At 44.5% G+C, this 22,941-nt stretch overlaps 1 protein-coding gene across 2 annotated transcripts; it reads right to left on the reverse strand.

The window, feature by feature from the left end:
* Positions 1-1,425: 1,425 nt before the first annotated feature.
* DPM1 (dolichyl-phosphate mannosyltransferase subunit 1, catalytic) lies at positions 1,426-22,891 on the reverse strand. 2 transcript variants are annotated; one of them, XM_037059902.1, is made up of 10 exons: positions 22,718-22,891; positions 22,240-22,322; positions 19,333-19,432; positions 13,489-13,522; positions 11,988-12,064; positions 11,878-11,903; positions 9,117-9,212; positions 6,925-6,993; positions 3,750-3,864; positions 1,426-2,457 (listed from the first exon to the last, which is right to left on the reverse strand). In XM_037059902.1, exons 1-10 carry the CDS (start codon positions 22,793-22,795, stop codon positions 2,353-2,355), a joined length of 783 nt encoding a protein of 260 aa, XP_036915797.1. In that variant the 5' UTR covers positions 22,796-22,891; the 3' UTR covers positions 1,426-2,352. The 2 variants fall into 2 exon arrangements, with proteins under 2 accessions (XP_036915797.1, XP_036915798.1); XM_037059903.1 differs by lacking the exon at positions 22,240-22,322 and having other exon boundaries at positions 22,635-22,891.
* Between the last annotated feature and the right edge of the window lie 50 nt (positions 22,892-22,941).

Genomic DNA, 22,941 nt, shown 5'->3' on the forward strand with positions numbered 1-22,941 from the left:
AGTATTTCATCAATTTCTGAAATTGTGATAAAGCACACCCTCAAAAGCCAAATGAATATTTCAAAGGAAAACAATAGTTCGAAAGAGTTGTAAAAGAAAACAAAAAGTGAGGGGCAAAGCATTTGGTTTAGACCAGTGATTTTCAACCAGTCTGCTGCAAGAATTCTAAAAACGTGCAGTATCTCTTTAGTCAGGGGCACGCTTTCCCCTCATATTGTCCAAAGGTGGGGGTGGGGGGTGGAAAGACAACAGCCAAAACAACAGCTGCCTGGTGTGAATGAATCAAAATTATACCTTTTTTTTGGTCAGAACAGCAAAAAAAATATTTTTTTTTGGTGTGCCACAGAAATTCAGTAATTAGTTTATGTATACCATGAGATGAAAAAAGGTTGAAAAGCACTGGTTTAGAAAGACAAAGATGACTCGATTACAGGTTGCTGAAGACAGGCAAAGGCTAATATGAAGTAAACAAAATAATTTTATCTTAAGTGTAGATTTCCTTAGATATACTTAGATTTCACACAGTAATAATACAAAGGGAAAACATCTGGATTTCATCCTTGGCCTCATTTACAAAGTAAAAAGGGATACTGGATTCACATGTAAATGATTTTAGTGTTTAAGTCACTGCATTTACTAGAAAAATGCATCTAAATAGCCTGGATTCTTTTCTAAATAACTTCCAAATGGTGAAAAGTCTTCACTGCTTAAACACTTTCTTTACTATAAACTCCAACAGTTACAGTGTTGTCATGATTGTGAAAATAAAAACTGAGAAGGTTAAAAAGGCAAAAGGTATCTGCTCCGGTCGAGGTCTGAGAAGGCAACACTGGTGGGTTCCATGTACTCGACTATGAAAACAACTTCAGGCTTACATGAAAAAAGATAATATTCTAAACACTTTATAAAAAGGGTGTTACATTTCTATTATGTTGGCTTAAAACTAATTTTACATCAAACAGTGATGAATTTCGTAGTTACTGAAGGTGGGAGAAGTCGCTTCCCTGAGGAAGGGGGGGGTCCCTGCTGGGCCACCGCACAGCTCTGCGTAAAGGGACGTGGGGTAGTGGAGGCCCTTTTGTAACGTGTCCTATGGACTCAACTGTGGGAACAGGCAATGTTCAGAATGCCATCAAATGTTTAATACTCTGGTATCATTTCTGGTAGGATCTGCTAGGAATAGAAATAGAAAAATCAGACTTGACGTTTTCTTGACTTTAGCAGCCCAATCAAGCCAGGAAAATGTAATAATCAGGAATACTGTTCACTAAATGGTTAGTAAATAACTTAGAGACGCCTCTTTCTTTTACTTGTGAAGGAAAGTTAACTTGATCTTAAGCTTATATGCTCATGTCTTACCCCAAACTTTTAAAGATGCTGCATGATCCAAAAGCTTTGTTACAGTTAGAAACTGATCTTTTTAAAAATTACCTACTGTAAGGAAAGTACACAGAATGTTTGCACTAGCTTGACTGAACAACTTAACTTGCATTTTAACTATCAACACTTTTCTGAACAGAGAGAAAAAGCTATAGGAAAGGAACTTTTATTTTATTAGTAAAGATATATGCATTGTTCAGGATCCTGAAATAATATGAAAGGAAATATTTTGAGAAAAATATTTATATAGTTTGTGAGATGTTTAAGAATTGCTGTAACAGCCACATTTGGCTTCCATGTCGGCACTTTTCTTCACTGACAGCAGGCGCTGCGCGGAACGGGGAGGCAGCCGGCCTGTCAACTCCTGTCCGGGGGTCCCCAAGTCAGACAGCGTTTTGGGGAGACTCGCTTTGACAGGGAACTGCTTCATCAGTTCAAGAGCTACACGGCACCAAACTCTACAATGGTGCTTTAAGTATACTGTTTAACCTCATTTACGAAATATGAGATACACTTTTAAAGAGAGGGCAAAGGTGTGCATTTCTTTTTCACTTCCTATAGGAACAGTCATGTGTATTTCATGATTATATTTAGCATTCCTCTTCTGACATCTATTAGGTACAAAGGGCTATCAGTTCAGTTTTTACAGAGAGTATTTCACAGTTTTCCTGTGAGAAACTGCGCTCAAACACTCTAATGGGAAAGCGGCAATGTTTTATGCAAAACCCCATGTGTGTTTATTTATAGGTCTTACTTCATACAGCAGAATGGTACAGAGAATTGAGAACACTGCTCATTTCTCTAATTGAATTTGACATACAAAATGGAATTTCTTCAGAAAAAAAGATTTGCATGAAATTTACCTTACCTATGGTTTATGCTCTAAGAGTACATTTCATAAAAATCAGCAACCAGGCTTCCTTTACGTTCAACTTGAAATGAACATGATAAATATAAATGAATAACTTTCTTTTACGTAGTAGCAAAAAGAGTCAATAATCCTTTCAAGAAAGAGACTATTTCATTTCCTCCCAACTTGGATTCACCGTAAACACGATCCACAAATGATATTGGAACCTAGTAATAGTTAAAAAAAAAAAAACATTATCAGTCTTCAAAAACATTAAAAAGGAAGCACAGCAGGCGTACAAAAATCCCTAACACCAGAGGAACAAGATTAGTTCTATGACAGCAGTTCCTTCAGATTGAAGCAATCCCTTCATTTCTTACAGCACCTGTGTGTACCTCCAAGTCTTCACAGTTAAACAAGCACTTTATTGTTCAAAAGTAGGCGATACACATAAACAAATCGACAACTGTTTGAAAAGCATTGATCCTGCATATTAAGTTGGTTTACTCAAGTTTCAGGCTGCATTTCAAGGAAAAAATATACTCTAAATGTAAGAAGGCCTTTCACTTAATTTTTTTCACCAGCCTGTCAAATTTAGCTATTTCTCGTTATGAATAAGAGTCTTACTGTTACACAAGGAAGAGTATTCCCCCGCGTTCACTAGCTGGCTGTGAATATTAGAGACCGCACCCCCACCCACAATTCCTGGCTTCTCGTCTACTCACAAGATATGGGCTACTCATCATTCATTTTCAAGTTGGGTGGCTTTGGGGTATGGCAAGAGGAAAAGCAGGAAACAGGCCCATCCCAGAATGCTGAGTGGTCAGAAGAAAGGGCAAGAGTGGAGACATACCAGTAACTTTTAAGTGTTTAAAAGGGAATGCTGCCTTCGGTTAATGTTTGTTTCTTTTTTTTTTTAAGATTTTATTTATTTATCTTAGAGGGAAAGGGAAGGAGAGAGAGAGAAATATCAATGTATGGTTGCCTCTCATGCGTCCCCAGCCAGGAACCGGGAACTGGCCTGCAACCCAGGCATGTGCCCTAACTGGGAATCGAACCGCGATCATGTGGTTTGCAGGCCTGCGCTCAATCCACTGAGCTACACCAGCCAGGTAATGTTTGTTTCTTTTAAAGATTTTATTTATTTTTAGAGAGAGGAGAGAAGCAGGGAGAGAAACATCAATGTGTGGTTGCCCCTCGTGCGCCCCCTACTGGGGACCTGGCCCGCAATCCAGGCGTGTGCCCTGACTGGGAATTGAACTGACCCTTTGGTCGCAGGCTGGCATTCAATCCACTGAGCCACACCAGCCAGGGCTGATGTTTTAAATCTTGGTAGGTCAAATGTATTAATGTGAAAGGGATGTGAATTTTCACCCGTTAGTGCATGGGCATTCTAAAAAGCTGGAAGCCTTTCCCATTTATTTGGTAATTATCAAAATTAAACTTTTTATTATAAAAAACCTAAACCTTATTATTTCTTTATGAGGAATACACATACTATTCACCATCAGCTGCATACCTCGCCAACAGAATAATTCAGCTGTCTTGCCCGAACAATCATTTCCATCTGGAAGACATAGCCTTTAGAAACACATTTTTCTATTAATTGCTGTAGAACTTCTTTTCGGTATAACCTGTGTAAAATTAAAAAACATATAAACACTTAGGTAAATATACTTGCCTGCATGTATCCTGACCTTTCAAAAAGTTCACTGGTATTTCTAAAACCTGAAACTTGCACTAGCCGTCTGTATACAGAAAAGTTCTCACGGTTGATTTTTACATTTGTTTTGAACCAGAGAGGTCATGAAATATTTTGTAAATAATTAAAAAATGAATTCTTAGTATTAAAAAATTATGTTTTCTTTATGTTTAGAGAGGGGAAAGGAGGGAGCGAGGGAGACATCCATGTGTGGTTGCCTCTTGCACGCCCCCTCCTGGAGACCTGGCCAGCATCCCAGGCCTGTGCCCTGACTGGGGGTCGAAAGGCAACCCTTTTTATTCGCAGACTGGTACTCTGTCCACTGAGCTACACCAGTGGGGGCGAATTCTTAGTACTTTTTACAGAACTATTCTCCTACTGTACTATCAGAAATGATAAAAATATAGTAAGGTGAATCATTCAAAGCAGAAGCACCTACTGTTTTTACTTTTTAAATTTTCTTAAAATGTATTTTTAAAGTTGGAAGAGTAGAAATGGTTCCAAATATCAGAACAATAGAGTTGATAGGTAATGAAGCAACAAATACACCAGATGACAAGAAGAACCTAGTAATTAACAAGCACTTCCTCATAAATATTTGTGACAAGCATCTTTTTCTGCAGACCCACTAAATAAACTCCCTGGATACACCAGCCCCTCCAGGGTGAGCTTGGGTAAGCTGGGTTAAGACAGGAACTAGGCGCCACAGGATGTAAGCAGTCCTGGTGGGACACAGCTATCACTGACTGAGGTCACAGTTAGGTACCTACACCCAGTGAGTGACTGCGCTCTAACTTCAGGTAGACTGCTGGCCAATACAAAGCTCATCGCATTTACAAAGGCAGCCGGGAGCTGGCAAGTCCGGTGAGTGAACCCTATGGCTTTCCTGAGGAGCTCCCTGTTGGCAGTCACTGAGGTTTACGAACAAACACTCCTTCCTTCCCACCCCACCAACAGTCTCAGTGAGAAAGCAGGCAGCAATTTCTCTTGGTCTTTTTGGAGCAAGTTAGGAGAGGCAGTTTGGCCTAACTTGTTTTCTTCCCAGTTAAAGGCCACCTGGATTTGCAACGCCCAAGGCGGGGAGGCGTGGTCAACCTCAAGCTGCAGCCTTTTTGAGTTTCCACTTACTTTGTAAAAGGCACAGGGCCCCTAAATACTGGGAATCTAATGACAATTAACAAACTTTAATGAGAAGTTGAACTTTAATAAAGCATGTATTTAACAGGTCACTACTCTTGGAAGAGACGACGAACTATTTAAAAGTAGTGAAATTGATGGGCTCACTAGTGCGTGTACGTGTCCGCTCCGTCTGCTCTGAAGTTTGCATAGGGCACACCCAATCACTGCTCTCACTGAAAGACCTCTGGAGCTCTAGGCCATCCCTCGTCCTTGCCCCTGCCTCTAACCCCCACACGGATCTGGCGGCAGTGCAGTGGCACCACCCATTCTCTCTGCTGTTTTTCTAAATGGCAGCGTCCCCACGTGCTGCTGCAGCACCTATTTTACATAGTTGCACGTCTCGCCCCATCAGAATGTGTCAACTCCATGAGGACATGGACTTTGACTCTTGTCTAGTGCTGGGCATGCAATAAATATTGGCCGACTCTAAAACGAATCACCTTTTAGCTTTTTGGAAAGCACCTGCAGAGCTTTCCACAGGGAAAGTAGGCTGAAAAACAAAGCCCCCATCACCACAACCCTTGCAGCCACCCTGGGCCTTCCTTCCGAGTCATCGTGCCCATGGCCCATGAAGTCCACAGGGGCCCCCTGGCTGCACAGCCATTCTGAGTGCCGCTGCTCTGTGCACTGTACTGCACAGCACTCAGTGACCCGAACCAGGTAACATGTTACTCCTCTGCCTTGAACAGGGGAACAAAAGGGATACATTGACGGGCTCCATCTGTCTTTTATAAACCAAACTCTGCTTTCTAACCACTTTACACTTTAATTCTAGAAAGGCTTCATTTTCATTTAACCTCTAATTTGTGATGGCTCCTTTCTTCATTTCTGGGGGTGGGGGTGGGGAAGGGGGGGCAGTTGCTCTGGCCTCATGGCCATTTTTATTTTACCAATTAAGGACACAAAAAAGAAATGTTCGCTTTCGACCCTCTCGGCCTCACTGTCCCTGAACCGATTTACTCTAGACTCACAGTTACGCTGCGGGCACCAGTTACTTCCAACAGCTCTTAGGGGTATGTGAACTCTAGCGAAGGACCGCAAGTCAACACTATTTAGTGGAAAAAGTAAATATCAAGTAATATAAATTACTCACTAATGCATGGGGTTTGGGCCTTAAAAGAAAATAAGCAGGCATCTTGCAGTTTCAGAGATTTAAGAAAAATCTGGCAGGCTTTAATCTTTTGGCATGGTCATACAAAACAGTTCCTCCACTGTAGCAAGTCTAAAATTAAACACACATATACCCTCTGCCCCCCCCCCCAGAATAAACAAAAAAAGAAACCCCCGAGGGACCCAGCGGGAGGCTCTGCACCCATCACATGAGAATTTTTATAAAACACACACGGAGAGCAAGGTGACAGATTGCTCTGCATGAGCAGTGCCAATTTTAGACTTTTCTGGGGCCAATGCGGCAGATGTCCACGGGAGTGGCAGCGACCCCTGGAAGAGGCGGCGGCCTCCAGAGCACTGCACCGCGGCAGTGTTCGGAGGGAGCAGTGAGGGGCCCCTTGGGCCCCTCAGGGGCTGGACCCTGGTACTCACGCAAACAAGCACGCCGACCTGCCCTGCCTGTGCCCGTTTGTGAAGACCCGAGCCACGCCTTCGCTCCTCTTTAAAGTAAAGAAGCGCGATGTTTCTGTGAGGATGCTTAGGTTTGATTAGCAGCTTCTAAGGAGCTTCAGGCTTTTTAGTGTTCCGGAACAAAAATAGGGGAGCAAGGCAAAGCACTTCTTTAAAGTAAGCCATTGTAAAGCAAGAAATTAGGCAAGGAGTTATAAATAGTAGAAATAGAAAATTATAGTTTTCACTGTACCTGAAACTTCCTGTTAAATCAGATGCTCCAGGTCTCAGCAAAATCTGAGTTATAAAATTGGCCCCACGGCTGTCAAATAAAAGTCAGATTTTCTTTATAAAATAGTTTCTAAGCAAGAGAAAGACATCCAAGAGCAAAGTACTAAAAAATGCTACACCAGTTTCATAAATAAATGTACCACTAGTGTACAAAAATATTACTTTTATAGGACCAAGAAATCTTTAGTCTGTGGAGAGAGATCTTAGTCTGCTTGGGCTGCTGTAACAAGATACTAGACGTGGTGGCTTCACCAACAGTCACTTACTTCCCACATTCCTGGAGGCCAGGAAGGCCAAGACACTACAAATCCTCCCTGCTCACTGATGGCTGCCTTCTAGCTGTGCGCTCCTGAGGGGAAGGGTGGGGGCGACGAGGAGACTCAAGCTCTGTCCCTTCTTCAAGGGGCACGAACGCTGCTAGCCGTGCCCCACTCTCAGGACCTCATCCACAGCCGATGGCCCCCAGCAGCCCTCCTCCGACACCCCCACTCTTGGGGCAAGGCCTCTAACAGCAACTTTTAGAGTCGCTAACAAGGGCTCAGGGCTTGTAAACTCAACTAAGTATCAACCCATTACAAGCTACTACTGACCAACAGCTATTATTAACATTTCAAAAAGATGTGACCTGCTCTTCTTGGAAAAGGGACTTGGGTACTGCAGCTGTTTTATTGTGCTCAGAATCAGAAAAGTTCCCCGGAGAGAGAGTTTCCAAAGCCAAGGTAACCACCAAGGCCCTGTTTATTTTTATATAAACAACATCATTAGGGATATAGCTGGGATAATGGCTAATAAAAACTCCCCCCCCCCTTTAATTTGCTCCTAGGAGCTGCCAAAAAAAAATAAAATAAAATAAAAATAAAAATCCAGAACATCAACACCTAAAATGTATGTAATCAAAGGAATGTGAGTGCATGTGTGTATGAGTGTGTGTATGTATTTTTCCATCTATTTCATTTATTTTTATTTTCTTAAAAAGATTTTATTTATTTATTTTTGGAGAGAATGGAAGGGTGGGAGAAAGAAAGGGGGAGAAGCATCAATGTGTGGCTGCCTCCCACAGGCCCCCAAATTGGGGGCCCAGCCCGCAACCCAGGCATGGCCCTGGCCGAGAATCAAACTGGTGACCTGCATGCTGCCCTTAGGATGTCACCTAAAGAAGCTGGCCTCACCTTCCAGGTTAGGAGCCAAATGCAGAACCGAAAGGGCCCAGCTGCCAATCGGCACCTACTACTGGCTGAGTGAGGACATCACGGGCCTTCCAACACAGCTGGCTCTCCAGCTGAGGGGGGCTGCGAGGAGCCCAGGGGAGCCAGCAGAATCACCAGCCACTTCCCCGAGCCAGGGGCAATAGTAAGCAGTTGTTTTACTTAAGTCACTAAGCCTTGGAGTGGTTTGTTGTACAGCAAGAAGAAACTGAAACAGCAGATTTATTTCCATTTTATGACGAGGAAAGAAAAGCTTAGAAAAGGTGCAAAGTGACACAGGTAAGTAAATGAAACAATCAGGATTTTATCCATCTGACTCCAAAGCCTCACTACTTTAAAAACGTTGAAATCATGAAGTGTCTTATTTATTTAAAAATAATAAAAAAATAAAGCCCTGGCTGGTGTAGCTCAGTGGATTGAGCGCAGGCCTGCGAACCACACAATCGCGGTTCGATTCCCAGTCAGGGCACATGCCTGGGTTGCGGGCCAGTTCCCAGCAGGGGACTCACGAGAGGCAACCATACATTGATAATTCTCTCCTTCCCTTCCCCTCTAAAGATAAATAAATAAAATCTTAAATAATAATAATAATAATAAAAATATATGGAAAAAACTACCTATATAGTGCCAAAATATAGATGAATAGCTCACTTAAAAATCAAAGCTGAAGGTCCGATAGAATAAATTTGGGCTCAATCAATCACACCACTGTTACCACAGGTTCAAAGCTTTATGCTGATTTTTCCTTAATGAAAAATACCCAAAATAAAATACTGTAATCATAGGAAAAACTGTAGGTAAGCAGCTACGTGGGGATATTTACTGGGTGCTGTGCTCTGACCCCACAAACCCCAAGGCAGCGTGGTGATTTAATCTAAATGCCAGTGTTAAACATATGTACAGTATAGTGGTTACTCTAAAAGAGAGAAATCACAGCACATGTATATACCTGATTAATTTTCGTTTCAAATCCCAGCCATAGACACCGCCATTTCCCTTGTAGCGAGTTCCAGAGACAATGTCAAAATTACCTTCCTTTTGCTTCCTGTAGAACAAATAAATTAGCTGGTAATCAGAGAAAGCTACTGAGCTTTCAATAGTTATTTTCCAGAGCCACACAAACAAGACTTCTAAGACTTACAGCTAGAAAATAAAAATGCCAAGAAAGCAGAGAAACTACACCACTGCGAGCTCTTTCAAAGTGAAGCTCAAACCCGACTGTACTGACTGCACCACGGGGAACCACCCTAAAATGTGGTACCGAAATTCAACTTCCCAATCCCCACGCATTCTGTTCTGGCCCCCTGAAGGAAACACTACTAAAACAGCCTGGTAACCTTCTAGACCTTTCTCTTTGTTTCTAAGAAAATAACTCAAAAAATGAACACACCTCTAGGGTGTTAGGTGGCTTTTAAACAACTGGAATCCAAAAACAGCACATTTTTAACTTGCTTTCTATCGGTAAATAATACACATCATGGAAATGCCTAGCAGGGGTGTCAAACTCATCTTCACTGGGGGCCACACCAGCCTGGTGGTTGCCTTCCAAGGGCCGAAATAATTTTAGGGCTGTGTCAATGTAACTACTGCTTAACTGTTAAGGAGCTGAAATTATATTTGGCCCTTTGAGGGCAACCTCGAGGCTGATGTGGCCCCTGGTGAAGATGAGTCTGCCACCCCGCCCTGCAGGACAAGAGACTCTCCCTCCTCTTCTTCAAAAGCTTCGGAAATACTCTGTAGGACACTGGACCCGCATCCTCCCACGCTTGCTTCTGCGGTGGGCCCCACGCTTCCAGGAACACGGCTGCAGCGAATCGTGCGGCAGCACCCTCCTAAGTGTGCGTCCTGGCGCTCGGACCACCCATAGTAGAGCAAGACAGGGCACAAAGCAGTTCTGACAGATCTCCTCCGAAATTACTTTCTAAAAAGGTTTTAGCAACTCACTTCCTCCCAGTATTTGAGCGTGCTCATTTTCTACAATCTTATTGGTGCTCGGTGTACTGCTGGATTTTTTTTTTTAATTCCTCACCTGAGGATAGGTTTGTTGATTTTCAGAGGGGGTAGGGGAGAGAGAGACATCAATATGAGAAACATCCATCAGTTGCCTCCCATACTCACCCTTACAGGGGATCAAAGTGCCCTGAAAAGGAATCAAACCCACAACCTTTTGGTGTATGGGACGATATTCCAACCACTGAGCAGCCTGGCCAGGGTGCTAGATGCTTTTAATGTTGATAAACTAACGGGTCATAATAACGTGCAATTATATTTAATTTGCATCGCCCTGACTACATCCCATGGTGACTATCTTCTCTTAGATTTATTAGCCATTTGGATTTCTTCTACAGATGGCCTGTTTGTATCTTTCCCATTTCCTGTTCCCCTGGTTCTATTTCCTTAACAGGTCAAAGAGGCTTTGTGTACTGGAAATATAAGCAGAGGTGGTATCTCTGGGGTAACTTTATGCAGAAATCAAAAGATGAGAAATTCTCGGCCACCAGGGAGCAGGCAGAGGGAACACAGCACTCTGTGTGCACCGGAAACGGGAGGAGTGAGCCCGCAGCAGAGAGAGCAGCAGAGGCTCCGAGGGGAGAGGCGCGAGGTGAGTTCAGAGAGGGAGGCAGGGACAGATCACGTGCAGTTTCAGGGGCAAAGAAAAGCAGTGTGGGTTTTCCCCATGTGTTAACGGACTGTTCTAAACAGCGGGGTGACAGGGTTTGACTTTGTTTTTGTGTGTTTAGCATACATTCAGATCACTTCCCAAATTCTTACTCTGAGAGGCTCTGTGGCCTCTTGGTTTCCTAAGAACATAATTATAGCACCTGCAATATAATTTTGTATCCTTATCAATATTTATACTAGATTGTCTTACTACTTAAAATTGCCATGTTTAATGGTAGCTGGTATGCTTATCTTGATGAATTTATTAGAAATGATTCCGTATTTCACCATTTAGCAAAATGTTTGTATTAGGACTGGGTTATCTTTATCATGCTGAATGGTTTCCTCTATTTCTACTTTAAAGTTTTTATTGGAAATGGCTAGTGAATTTGATCAAATACCTTTTGGAATTGACAGACTTGATCCCACTGCTTTCTTTGTTAGCGTGATACATTATGCTGGTGAATTCCTGAAGATGAACAACTCCGGCATCCCTAGAGTAAACCCTATTTGGTCGTGGCGCTTCGCCCTTATGATGCGGGACTTAATTCCACTTCCCAGGACGTCACCTGCCATCTTTATGTCTGGGATAATCTAGATAAAGGAATTACCTGTCCCTCAGGGTTCCAAAAATACATCATTTAGTCCCACATCTTAAATACTCGTGAGTTTGAGATTAAAAGTCTATACGTTTTATTTTTGATAGCAAATAAAATAGCACGTTCATTTTTACTTAGTGAAGAATAAAGAATGAAAATAAGCCCTGGCTGGTGTAGCTCAGTGGATTGAGCATGGGCTGCAAAACAAAAGGTCACAGTTCCATTCCCAGTCAGGTCACATGCCTGGGTTGCAGGCCAGTTCCCAGCAGGGGGCGCACGAGAGGCAATCACACATCAATGTTTCTCTCCCTCTCTTTCTCCTTCCCTTCCCCTCTCTCTAAAAATAAATACATAAATAACATCTTTAAAAAAAAAAAGAATGAAAATAAGACCAAAATCAATATAAATGATTTGAATTGGATATTTTTCCCAAATATTAGAATTACCTACCTAATGAATTCAGGAATAAATTTTGGCTGAAATTTAGAAAGAATAAACAGTAAGTCAGTAAAACAGACTAAGACAACAATAAATCACTAATAAAGAAACACACTACTTACGTGGTGTGAGAGATCAGCATCCATAATAATTATGTAATTCCCTGTGGCATGCTTCATTCCATGAATATATGCAGTTCCTAAAAATGAAAATATCGATCTCTATTAAAGAAAATCACCGAAAATGTTTACATATACATTTGAACAGAGAAGAAATTGTTAAGCACTGAAAAGTATAGTTCGTCCTCTAAAGGTGACCCTGAACTGTAATGAAATATTTTTATTCTCAATCAAACACACCTCTCAATTCCATCCTCTGTCCCCAGCTTCCCCTTAGTCCCGGCACTGTCTTCTGATGACTACCACGTGTCCCTACTTCCGCTCTCCCCTCTCTCCTGCCCATTTCCCCGGACGCTACCCACCCGGTCAGTGTCTTCTACCCCAGGGGCAGCCTGGAGTACTACAGCCCTGCTCTGGTACTGGGGGCCAAAGGCACAGCTATCAATTACTTATTTCTGCACGCTCTGACCCCAGCCGCTCAGTGTCTCATCAGCAAGACTGACCTCTTCTGCCTTATTGTGTTCAGAAGTGACCGTAGCAGCTTTTCTGAAAACACCTTGGACTTATTAGTAATCCTTGGTCACGTCCATGGCTGTGTCCAGATTCCTTCAATCCCAAACAACCGCCTGGACTCGGGTATTCAGAACATTTCATGAGGCCAGCTAGCTAACAGACGTCAGGATACCAGATATCCCCATTTTCAGAACTGTGCTTCCCCCGTGCTCTCCGTTTTTCAGTAAAATTGTACCAATTCTCAACATGAGCAACTGTGACGAACAACAGAAATAAGGGCCTTTAGATCATCTCAGAATGGATGAGTTCATTTGAGATTTTCTTTATGTTTAAAAGCTGGAAAAGCTCTCTTTTTAAAAAATAAGAATACCCTTTTAAGACTTACAACTTAAAGAAATGTTCAAAGGCTGTGTGCTGGTCCAAGACGGTTGCCCTCAGCCCCTTCTCTGGCATTTCCCAGCATTGCGGGGCATTTCTTTCCCAGGCTGTCTTGTCAGCTGGCTTTCAAATAGCTACGGGAGGCGGAGGAGGGGAACGCCTGGGTGGCCCCGTCTCTTACTCTGGCTCCCAGCGCTGACCTCATATCGTCAATGGCTCCAACTCCTGCCAGGCAGCCCAACACCATCGATTCTAGCTCGCTCTGGGCAGCCTGGGTTGGTTCCTGGGCTCTACAGCCGACATCTCCCATTGTTGCTCCATCTTGGGGTAATGTCTGAGTAGCCTCCGTGCTCTGTTTGGGTTCTCGGCAGTCCCCTCACCCATGTAACCAGATTCTCTGTGTTAGGTTCTCTATGCTGCAAGGGTTACACTGGCTTCTGTCTTCCCGAGTGGGCCTTGACTGATACGGGCAACTCGAGCCACTGAAATGTCATTAAGATCACTGAGAACCATCACAGGAGGTTGCTGTTACTTCCGTCCTGCTCCGGAACAGGAAAACGCTGAACAGCCTCCCCCAGGCAGAAAGCAGGTGTGAGGGGGAGCCTCTACTCACCTAGGCCCAGCTTTCTCTCCCGTGGCCTTAGAAGCTGTAAGGGTAAGACACAGCATTTTGATACAAATAGTAAAAAGTTTATTAAAATTATTTTTTTATTCACATAGTGCTATTCATTTTAACAGAAATATAGCTGCATTTCTTAGACCTTAGAGCAGAGTATGTTTAACATTTGTTTGCCAAACTATAAAAAGCATTTAGTAATCAAATCAGTTTAACAGCTTTTAAGGGAAAGCAACATTTTTTTTCACCCCAACCTCATAATAAAAGCCAAATTTACACACACACAAATTTTTGGCGCTATCCAGGAGACTCTGTAAACAATGTTTTTACACTGATTTATCATTGTGAACATTTATTAATGCCCTCCCAGGAAAACTGCGGGTCTCACTTATTCTATGCGTTTTTGGAACACTGGGTGGCCCTGTTTGCTTTTTCAATTTCCTGTGATTTTAAACGTCGGTATCGTTCTTCCTCCAACAACTTATCCTGACTTTATGCTTCAATGATCCCATCGCGTTCTCTACTGGCTCAATGGCGAGAAGGATACAGATTCTCTTTTCCTACAGTGTTGTCAATTACTTAGTCTTCCTACATTTTTTACTTTATATATAAACCCTAACTTAGTTGATTTTTCTTTTTATCTGAAAACTTTTGAAAAGGTAGAACACCAAGCCTCTGACTCTGTTGTAAGTTTCTGAGATAAAGAGCTCAGGCAGACCCACCACCACGAGCGGCTCTCGTCCCCGCCCGCCCGCACTTGCTAGCGTATAAGCAGGTGCCTCAGACCGCGAATCTCTGAACAAAGTCTTTTCAGTCCCAGTTGCCCAGGATAAACTTTTGTACTACACGTATGCTGCTCTAGGCCTTGAGGGGAGGGGAGGAAGAAATATAGATAAAATATATTCCTGCTGGACAGCAAGACAGTCAGTCACCTGTACTCACAATTCACTGAGCAGAATCATACAAGGTATGTCAGATTTTATTTGACTTTGTGACAGTTAGTGACAAAACACTGAGCCCATCTGATCTCGGCCCTGAAAAAGCCAATTTTTTAAAGTTCACCTTAGATTTCCTATAACCCTATGTTTCAGCTGGGAAAGTTTGTGCTTCAAATAAAAAATAATTTTATTATTTATAAGGTTTAGAATGTTCAAAAGTTCACAAACTGTCAGGTATGTTGCATACGATAGAGTACTACAGAGCAGCTGAAAGAATGAGGCCGTTCGGTGACAAAGTCTCCCAGATACTAGAAAGTAACAATGGTGCAGAAAGGCCACGTTTATATTTAAAAGCAGAAACACGAGCACGACACCCAGCTCTAAGAGGCGGACGCACGCACATCCACGCAGCAAGGCAGCACACGCCTAACGCTGCCCGGGCTTCACCCCGGGGAGGCACTGGGACGCTTTCCCAGAAAGCTGCTCACGGTCCACCTCGGTTTCATCGGTGCCATTTACATTTTACACCAAGAATGCACTTGATTATTTCTTGTGTAACGACAAGTTCAGATTGCCTCATTTACTGTGCTTCACCTTCGGCCCCTCGATTCCTCTTCCCCTTCTGGGCCGCCACCCCTGGAGCCACCTTGCTAGTGCGTGTGTGCTCTGGGCAGTGAAGGACACCCACAGTGGAGCTCGTCTCACCTGGCCCGGCTGTTGTGAGAACCAGCAGTGACTGTTACTGGACAGGGTCTGGCCCTGAGCTGGTCTGCCTAGAGCCGACTGTAGTGTGTGGGTTCTTTTTTTAAAAAAGATATTTTATTTATTTATCTTTAGAGGGGAAGGGAAGGAGAAAGGGAGAGAAATATCAATGCATGGTTGCCTCTTGTGAGTCCCCTGCTGGGAACTGGCCTGCAACCCAGGCATGTGCCTGACTGGGAATCGAACCTCGACCCTCTGCCTCGCAAGCCCGTGCTCAATCCACTGAGCTATACCAGCCAGGGCTAGTGTGTGGGTTCTTGAGTCCATGGAGGAAGGATTTCACAACGCGAGTCCGGGTGACTACGAGGACCTGTTCACTAAAGCTGGGGACAGTGAAACGAGGAGGGGCTTTGCCTAAAAGCAGCAGCACAAGGCTGGGCTGCCTTGGCGCACTTGGAAGTCAGAGAACAGGGGGCTTTGCAGGTGGGTTCGGGGGATTAGCTTGGGACAATCAGAGCAGGGGTGTCAAACTCATTTCCACTGGGGGCCACATCAGCCTCGTGGTTGCCTTCAAAGGGCCAAATGTAATTTTAGGACTGTGTAAATGGAACTACTCCTTAATTAGGGGCAAGGAGCTCAGTGCTGCTGCCGGGTAGAAGCAAGGTGCTGGGCCGGACAAAACAAGGTGGAGGGCAGGTTTTGGACAGTGGGCCTTGTGTTTGCCACCTGTGCCTTAGGGTTTAGGGGACACCTGCCTGTGGGGAAGAAGGAGGAAAGAAAATGGCGTGGGCTGTTCCTGAGAGAAGGCTCGCACTGGGTTCTTTGTCTCGAGGGTTTTCTCTCTCTTGAAGGTGGGATTCTTAGGGGAGGTCTCGGGAGGGTCTCAGCAGCATAAGCATCAGTTCTCCAGGTGTGCCTTTTCAGGGTCCTGGTCTCTGCTGACTGGTCAGTGACATGGCAGGGGTCTTTAGTCACTGCTGTTGGTCCTGGCATGGCCCACCAGGTTTCGCTGCTTTTCTGGGCCTGGAGCTGAAAAAACTGAGGCCTAGATGTTAATCTGGAGACGAAAGGCCGGGGGAGGGGAGGCCACCTGGACGTGCGGACCTTGGTTTCCCAGTTTCCCCCCGCCAGGCACTGGGGCCTTCCACAAGCCCAGCTGCACTCTCCCCTCCTCTGCAATTCTTTTCTTACCGTTGAACCCCACACCCCTGCACCGACTTTTTGGCTATGTGTGTTTTTTGTTTCGTGAATTATCTATTTTTGTACACTTGATATTTTTGTGAGAGCAAATTTGGTACTTGGGGATGACCAAAATACTGTGCTACAATAAATTAGCCAGACCTCTCAATCCCACACAGTTATGTTTGATGTTTCTAAAGCACCGAACACATCCTGCTGCACAGACGCAGATGTGGCCAAAACCACGTCCACCTCTTCGTTCCTTCGTGCTGTGGCCTGTGACTGACCTCACTGTCCCTAAGGAGCACAGCGCAGCCTTCTGGCCAGTGGCGACCTCTGTTCCTTACTTTTCTTGGTGACGGCCAGGATGACAACTGAGATGAGCATCAAACTGGGGACAGTGCCCGACCACCACAAGGTCATGGCCCCTGGTGCTATTGCATTCTTTGTCCCTTTGTCTTTTCAGCCCTTAGTGCCTGAGTGGTATCAGCAGAATTTGCACAGAACTGCCGGCTGCATCTGACTTCAGGTCGGGGGGTGAAGTGAACCCCACACAACGGAGGCATTCCACACGGAGAGGCTGGAGCCCTCCACGCTCTCGGGTCTCCCTGCCCTGTAACCCCGGTTAGCGGTTTAGATCATATATTCCCGATTTTTCTACAGTCCCACCCCTGCCCTTTATGAATTAGCCGTGCAATCTCGGGAAGTGAATTAGCCCTCTTGTCTGTTTCCTCATTACAGAGTTTTGTTTGTTTGTTTTATTTAAAAAAAATCTTCCTTGGCTTTTTCCTGAAACATTCATTTTAACTAGTTTGACAGGCTAGCTGACAAAGTATCTGGGCTGAACCACTTTATCTGAGAAAAATAATCATTTTTATCCATCTTTCCCCTCAACTAAGCACACATATGTCACTTAAAAGCAAGTAAGTGCCCGCCCTGGCAAGGCCTCACACTGAAAAAAATGTTTCTAGTTTAAGTGATTCAAAGGTCAGCCCTGGCTGGTGTGGTTCAGTGGACTGAGTGCTGGCCTGCGCACCAAAGAGTCACAAGTTCGATTCCCAGTCAGTGCACATGTCTGGGTTGTGGGCCAGGGCCCCAGTAGGGGGCATGTAAGAGGCAACCATACACTGATGTTTCTCTCCCTCTTTTCCCCTCCCTTCCCCTCTCTAAAAATAAATAAGTAAAAATCTTTTTTAAAAAGATTCATAAAATAATGAATGAATAGTGAATTCCCCTGGTACTATAGGGAAATCACCACAGTAAATGCTAATTTTTTTCCTTATTCATTTGAATTTTATCAGGTTGATGGGGAAAATGATGGGGCAAATAAAAGTGTTGTTTTAGAATTTGCGAAGGTCAATTTAGTGGGCAGTCCTTACTAATTCATCAATCAATTATACCTCAAGGCTAAGCTTCTATGACATAAGTATTCAAAATATGGTCAGGCTGACACCCCCAGATTAAACAGCAGCATGCAGCTTCAGAGCACTCTAGGTGACAAGGGTGCCCCACTGGCCGTGGCCCGGAGGCTCTGAAGGAGAAGCCGGGGAACTGCTGCCAAAACCACGAACCATCACTGGAAGTCACTGCGGGAAGGCTGAACATCTGCCAGCTTCTCACCGCCCTTTGCCCTCCCCTCCTCAGCAGGAGGTCCCGGAGAGGGTGGAGGAGTGACTGATCCGTGAGAGACCCAGAGTCCCCGCTGCAGGACAGGTTCGCCACGCATGTACCAGTAACACAGCTCCCTTGACTCTTCCCACCAACCAAGATCTCCTCCCACGAAACAAATTAATTTAGACTAATCAAGAATACTGGGACCCAGTGACTGTTTTTTTTTTTATGATGCCAAGTGCCATTTCTTGAAATGCAAATATCAACAAAGGTTCTCCAAGAGACTTCTTTATGTCTACCCCATGGTTCTTTGTGGGGAGGAGGGGACAATTTTGCCCCTAAGGGGACATCTGACAAAGTCCTGAGACATTCTTGGTTGCCACCGCTCCAGGAAGGAGGGTGGCTAGAGACCAGAGCTGATGCCAAACAGCCTACAACACACAGAACAGCCTCTCGGAGCAAGGAACGCTGGGCCCCAAATGTCCACAGTGCCAAGGCTGAGCAACTCTGGTCTACGGAAGTCACAATGCCCCATGCCTCAAATGTGTCTTCTAATTAGACATGGACTTAACTGTATGCTTTGGCCCAAGAATTAGCTGAAGTCAAGCTCACTAGTATTCTCAAACATATTAAAATCCAAACCAGTGACTAAAAACACACACATATATGTATTCATATATAAGAAGCCATATATATGTATTCATATACAAATGAAGCCATATATATAATGAAACCAAGGGAATGAAACTATTATAAAATGAACATTACATCTGCCTAACTTACTCCCAAAGAAGAACAGGCGTCGAGGTGCAGTGGGAAAATCTAAAGTTTAAGACTCAGAAAGTCAACCTACTCCCACAAGACTATTCTACCAGTAAAAATAAACATAAAAATGGCAAGTCCTCCGAAAAGCCATTCCTACTCCCCAGGAAAACAGCCACTTTCCTCAGTTACAAACTTTCACCCACTGGCAGTGTTCGCTCCCTAACGCACGAGCCCCCCCCCCCCCCCCCCCCCCCCCCCCCCCCCCCCCNCCCCCCCCCCCCCCCCCCCCCGAGAAGGGGAGCAGGAAAGACCAAGACACACACCAACAACCGCAGCCTCATCGATCACCCCCCTTGTCGAGTCAATGTCATGCTTTAATTTTGTCCTTCCAGAAAATTTGTCTGCAGGATCAGTCATAGAAACAGTTCATCCCGAAACTATTTTGCTGTACAACTACTGACCCAACCCATCGGAAAGATGTAAAACCTCAAGCACAACGGAAATGCACCTACATCCCAAGTGTCTAAGTTGCTCTTTGCCTTTGCAGTTTCCGGACCAACAGACTGAACTTAAAGCACCGTTCGTCTCTCATCCTTCCCCTACAAAATCACGACTGGCAAGACGGGAAAAGAGCCACGTGACTTACAATTTTGTCTGAGCCGTAGATCTTCTCCAACTGCTCGGCAACATCCCTTGTTCCATCCGGGCTTCCGTCGTCTATGATGATAATTTCGTAGTTGATGTCACTAAGTTAAAAAACAAACGGAATTTGCATTGTTTGAATCCAGTACTGTCCAATTAAAAAATTAATTTTAAAACTAATTCTTAACCAGTAGTGGAAATATAGTTCCATGTTAATCACCAAAGAAAACTTCAACCAACAAATGAAATGTCAAATATTCACCTCCAAACAGTATGTCGCCTCCAAATTCAGCATGTTGCTGAGCACTGCTATTATAAAGTCCTAAGATGTTAAAACATTCTGACGGAAACCACACTTTTCACTTAAAAAAAACAACCACCCAGTCATTTATATATGTAATATATATGATTGGATATCATATGAAGTTTTACTTACTTTGGAAATAGAACTGTGGAACCTTAATAGTAATCTTAGTTATACTATTTCAAAAGTATATTTAAAAGTCAACTCAAAATGACGGAGCAGCTCTTAGTGATTTTTAATTCCCAAATGATTTAAAGAACATAATCAGGAACAAGTCCAACTTAATTTCACCCTTAAAAAACCCCACTTTAGAAGAGTACAACCTTTGACATCACTATTTCAAATAGTTGTGCCCATTATTCCACACTATCAAATAAAAAGAAATAGCACAGAATTATAAGAGTTCAATATGCTTCCAAATTAGCATCTCTCTGCTGTTCTCCATCACAGTTACCACATAGTTTCTATTCTATTTCTATGTCTTTACCACATAGTTTCTATTCTTCAAACAAGCCCATACTTGGAGGTCCATGAGATCACTGGCATGTCTGCCCCTACTCCCTGAAAAAAAATTTTTTTGTTAACTTTATTGGGAAACTTAAGCGGAAAGAAAACTAGGCCCAGCCAAACTCTCTCACACACAACATTCTGTGTCTTCTTGGTCCTACCTCAGGAAACATGCAAGGAACTTGCAACCAGAAAACACACTCCGCCAAAGGCTGAAGAAAGTCAGCCCCAGCAAACCTGCCAGAAAGCAAAACTCAGCCTATCTATTCTCTACCAGAAGACAGGATGACTTCAGCTTCCCAGCTGTGCCTAACATTTGGGCATGTACTTTACATGCCAGAACATGTAAGATGCTGATTCTGGCTAATGTGATGAAAGAGCTACACTTCGTAAGCAAAATCACATCTCTCTCCTACTTCAAAGCACCCTTCCCACCTGAGGGTGAGGTTGCTTAAAGGCATCAAGCCGATCAGACATCAATAAGGCAATTTGACTGCATCTGCAAGAAAATAGTTGTTCCTTCCTTAAATTTCATTTTGATTTAAAAAATCCACCCAGACTATTAAAAGATAAATTGCACTACAAAGATATGTTAAAATAAAGCAAAAATATTGTATAATCAGAAAACAAATAGGAACAAGACCAGCTACATGACAATTTCTCTAAGTTGGAAAGAGCTTGTAGAAATCAAAATAAAAAGATAATACAAAAAGAGATGAATAAAAAATTTGAAGAGCTTTTTATGTAAAGATAGTTATCTCATTAAAAAACCCAGAACAGCAATGTTTATGATTTTTTTAAAAATTTAATTTATGTATCTTTAGAGGGGAAGAGAAGGATGTTTGATTTCTTAACCAATGATATAAACCTGAAACTAATACAAAATAACACGGAGTATAAACTGTAACTGAAAAATAAAGCAAAATAATATAATGGTGCAGCTGAAAAAAAAAACCCAGCAATACTTTTCACCAACTTGCATTTCCAACGAAGGAAGTTTACGGATACTCAGGTTGACTGGCTGAAGGGGTACTGGCACTCTCTGAAGAGCGAGTCGTAAGCCGGTCGTAAGCCAGTCGTAAGCCGGTCGTAAGCCGGTACAATCGTTTTTTGAGAACAATTTGGCAATAACTATCAACTTCTAGCACACCACTGTCGATTCAACAATATCACCGCGAAGACTTCATCCCGATGTGTCAGCAACAGTAGGAGTGCTTGTTGCAACGTTCACCTAATAGAGGAGCACTCGCTATGTGTCGAGCACTTTTCAAAACGTGGGAAACTGGTGTGAACAAAGTCCCCATTCTCATTTGTGAAGCAAAAGTAAAAAAAAAAAACAAAACTTTGAAAAGAATCTGATCGTTGACACGACCCAGTTAGATAAAATATAACACAGCTATAATGAATATTACTTAGCTTTCAAAATAATTTGCTAAGTTTGTAGGTGCTGATGACATGGGAAGATCTTCAAGATTTCTACAACATAGTCCCACCCTTGTAATCACAGAAATGAGCTGCTTTGCACTGACACCAAAATTTACCAAAGTTCTTTTTTTTTAATTGTATAAACGCTTTCATATTCAAACTGCAAGCCCCAGGTTCTAACGACCACAACATCCCCAGTGATCAGCGAAGCTGCCCTTCCGCCAGCCCAGCAGCAGACACCCAACCTCATGCTTACATAAGCACTGGGCACCGGGGCGGGAGTGCGTGCGCTCGCTAGGACTCTGGGCTCCCGCCGCGGATCCCCACCACCTAGACGGCGGAGTGAGGTCAGGCGCACAGCCTAGCCCCCGGTGAACGGGACCAGTCCTTTTGAAAAAAAGGCGGTGACGGATGGAGGAGGGGCAATGTACAGTAAAGATAAAGGGCTGTTTCGCAAAACCCAAGGGCAGCAAGGAGAACCGAGACACGGACTGACCCCCCCCCCCTGAAGAATCCGCCTCGGCGTCCCTCGCAGAGTGGCCCCCTCCCAAAGACTTCCCCTGGCAGCCGCAGAGCGGCCCCGCAGGGCCGCCTGGCACAGCCAACTGCCGGCAGGCAACCAGGCCGGGAAGCCAGTTCATCTCCTTCTTCGGGCAGGGCGGCCGGGCATGCTACCTCTCCGTGAAGCTTTTCACCAGCAGCCACACGATGAGAGGCAGGTTCTCGCGCTCGTTGTAGGTGGGCAATAGCACCGAGTANCCCCCGGTGAACGGGACCAGTCCTTTTGAAAAAAAGGCGGTGACGGATGGAGGGGGGGCAATGTACAGTAAAGATAAAGGGCTGTTTCGCAAAACCCAAGGGCAGCAAGGAGAACCGAGACACGGACTGACCCCCCCCCCCCTGAAGAATCCGCCTCGGCGTCCCTCGCAGAGGGGCCCCCTCCCCAAGACTTCCCCTGGCAGCCGCAGAGCGGCCCCGCAGGGCCGCCTGGCGCAGCCAACTGCCGGCAGGCAACCAGGCCGGGAAGCCAGTTCATCTCCTTCTTCGGGCAGGGCGGCCGGGCATGCTACCTCTCCGTGAAGCTTTTCACCAGCAGCCACACGATGAGAGGCAGGTTCTCGCGCTCGTTGTAGGTGGGCAATAGCACCGAGTACTTGTCCTGTCGCGGGTCGCGCCCCTCCGGCCGCCGCCGAGACTTCGGAGGGGTACGCCGGGTTTCCTTGGAGGCCATGGCGGAACTGCGCGAGACATCGGAAGCGGAATGACGCGACGAGTGGGACAGTGCCAAACTGGGCACCGGGGGGCGGGCCTTTGCGGTGGAGTGCTCGCTCTCTTAAGGCCCTCTGTATAGTTCCGTTGGAGATATCAGATCTTGTG

This window comes from Sturnira hondurensis, unplaced genomic scaffold (assembly GCF_014824575.4).
Source record: "Sturnira hondurensis isolate 20B ecotype Veracruz unplaced genomic scaffold, ASM1482457v3 Scaffold0011378, whole genome shotgun sequence".
NCBI lineage: Eukaryota > Metazoa > Chordata > Mammalia > Chiroptera > Phyllostomidae > Sturnira > Sturnira hondurensis.

Excerpts from the sequence above, each read along its gene's own strand:
- DPM1 (XM_037059902.1), bottom strand. The coding sequence starts at position 22,795 with ATGGCCTCCAAGGAAACCCGGCGTACCCCTCCGAAGTCTCGGCGGCGG. Across the intron at positions 19,433-22,239 it reads GTGAAAAGCTTCACGGAGAG|TGACATCAACTACGAAATTA; the intron begins GTAGCATGCCCG and ends TTTTTAACTTAG. Across the intron at positions 13,523-19,332 it reads TCTACGGCTCAGACAAAATT|CTTCTAAGGCCACGGGAGAG; the intron begins GTAAGTCACGTG and ends TTACCCTTACAG.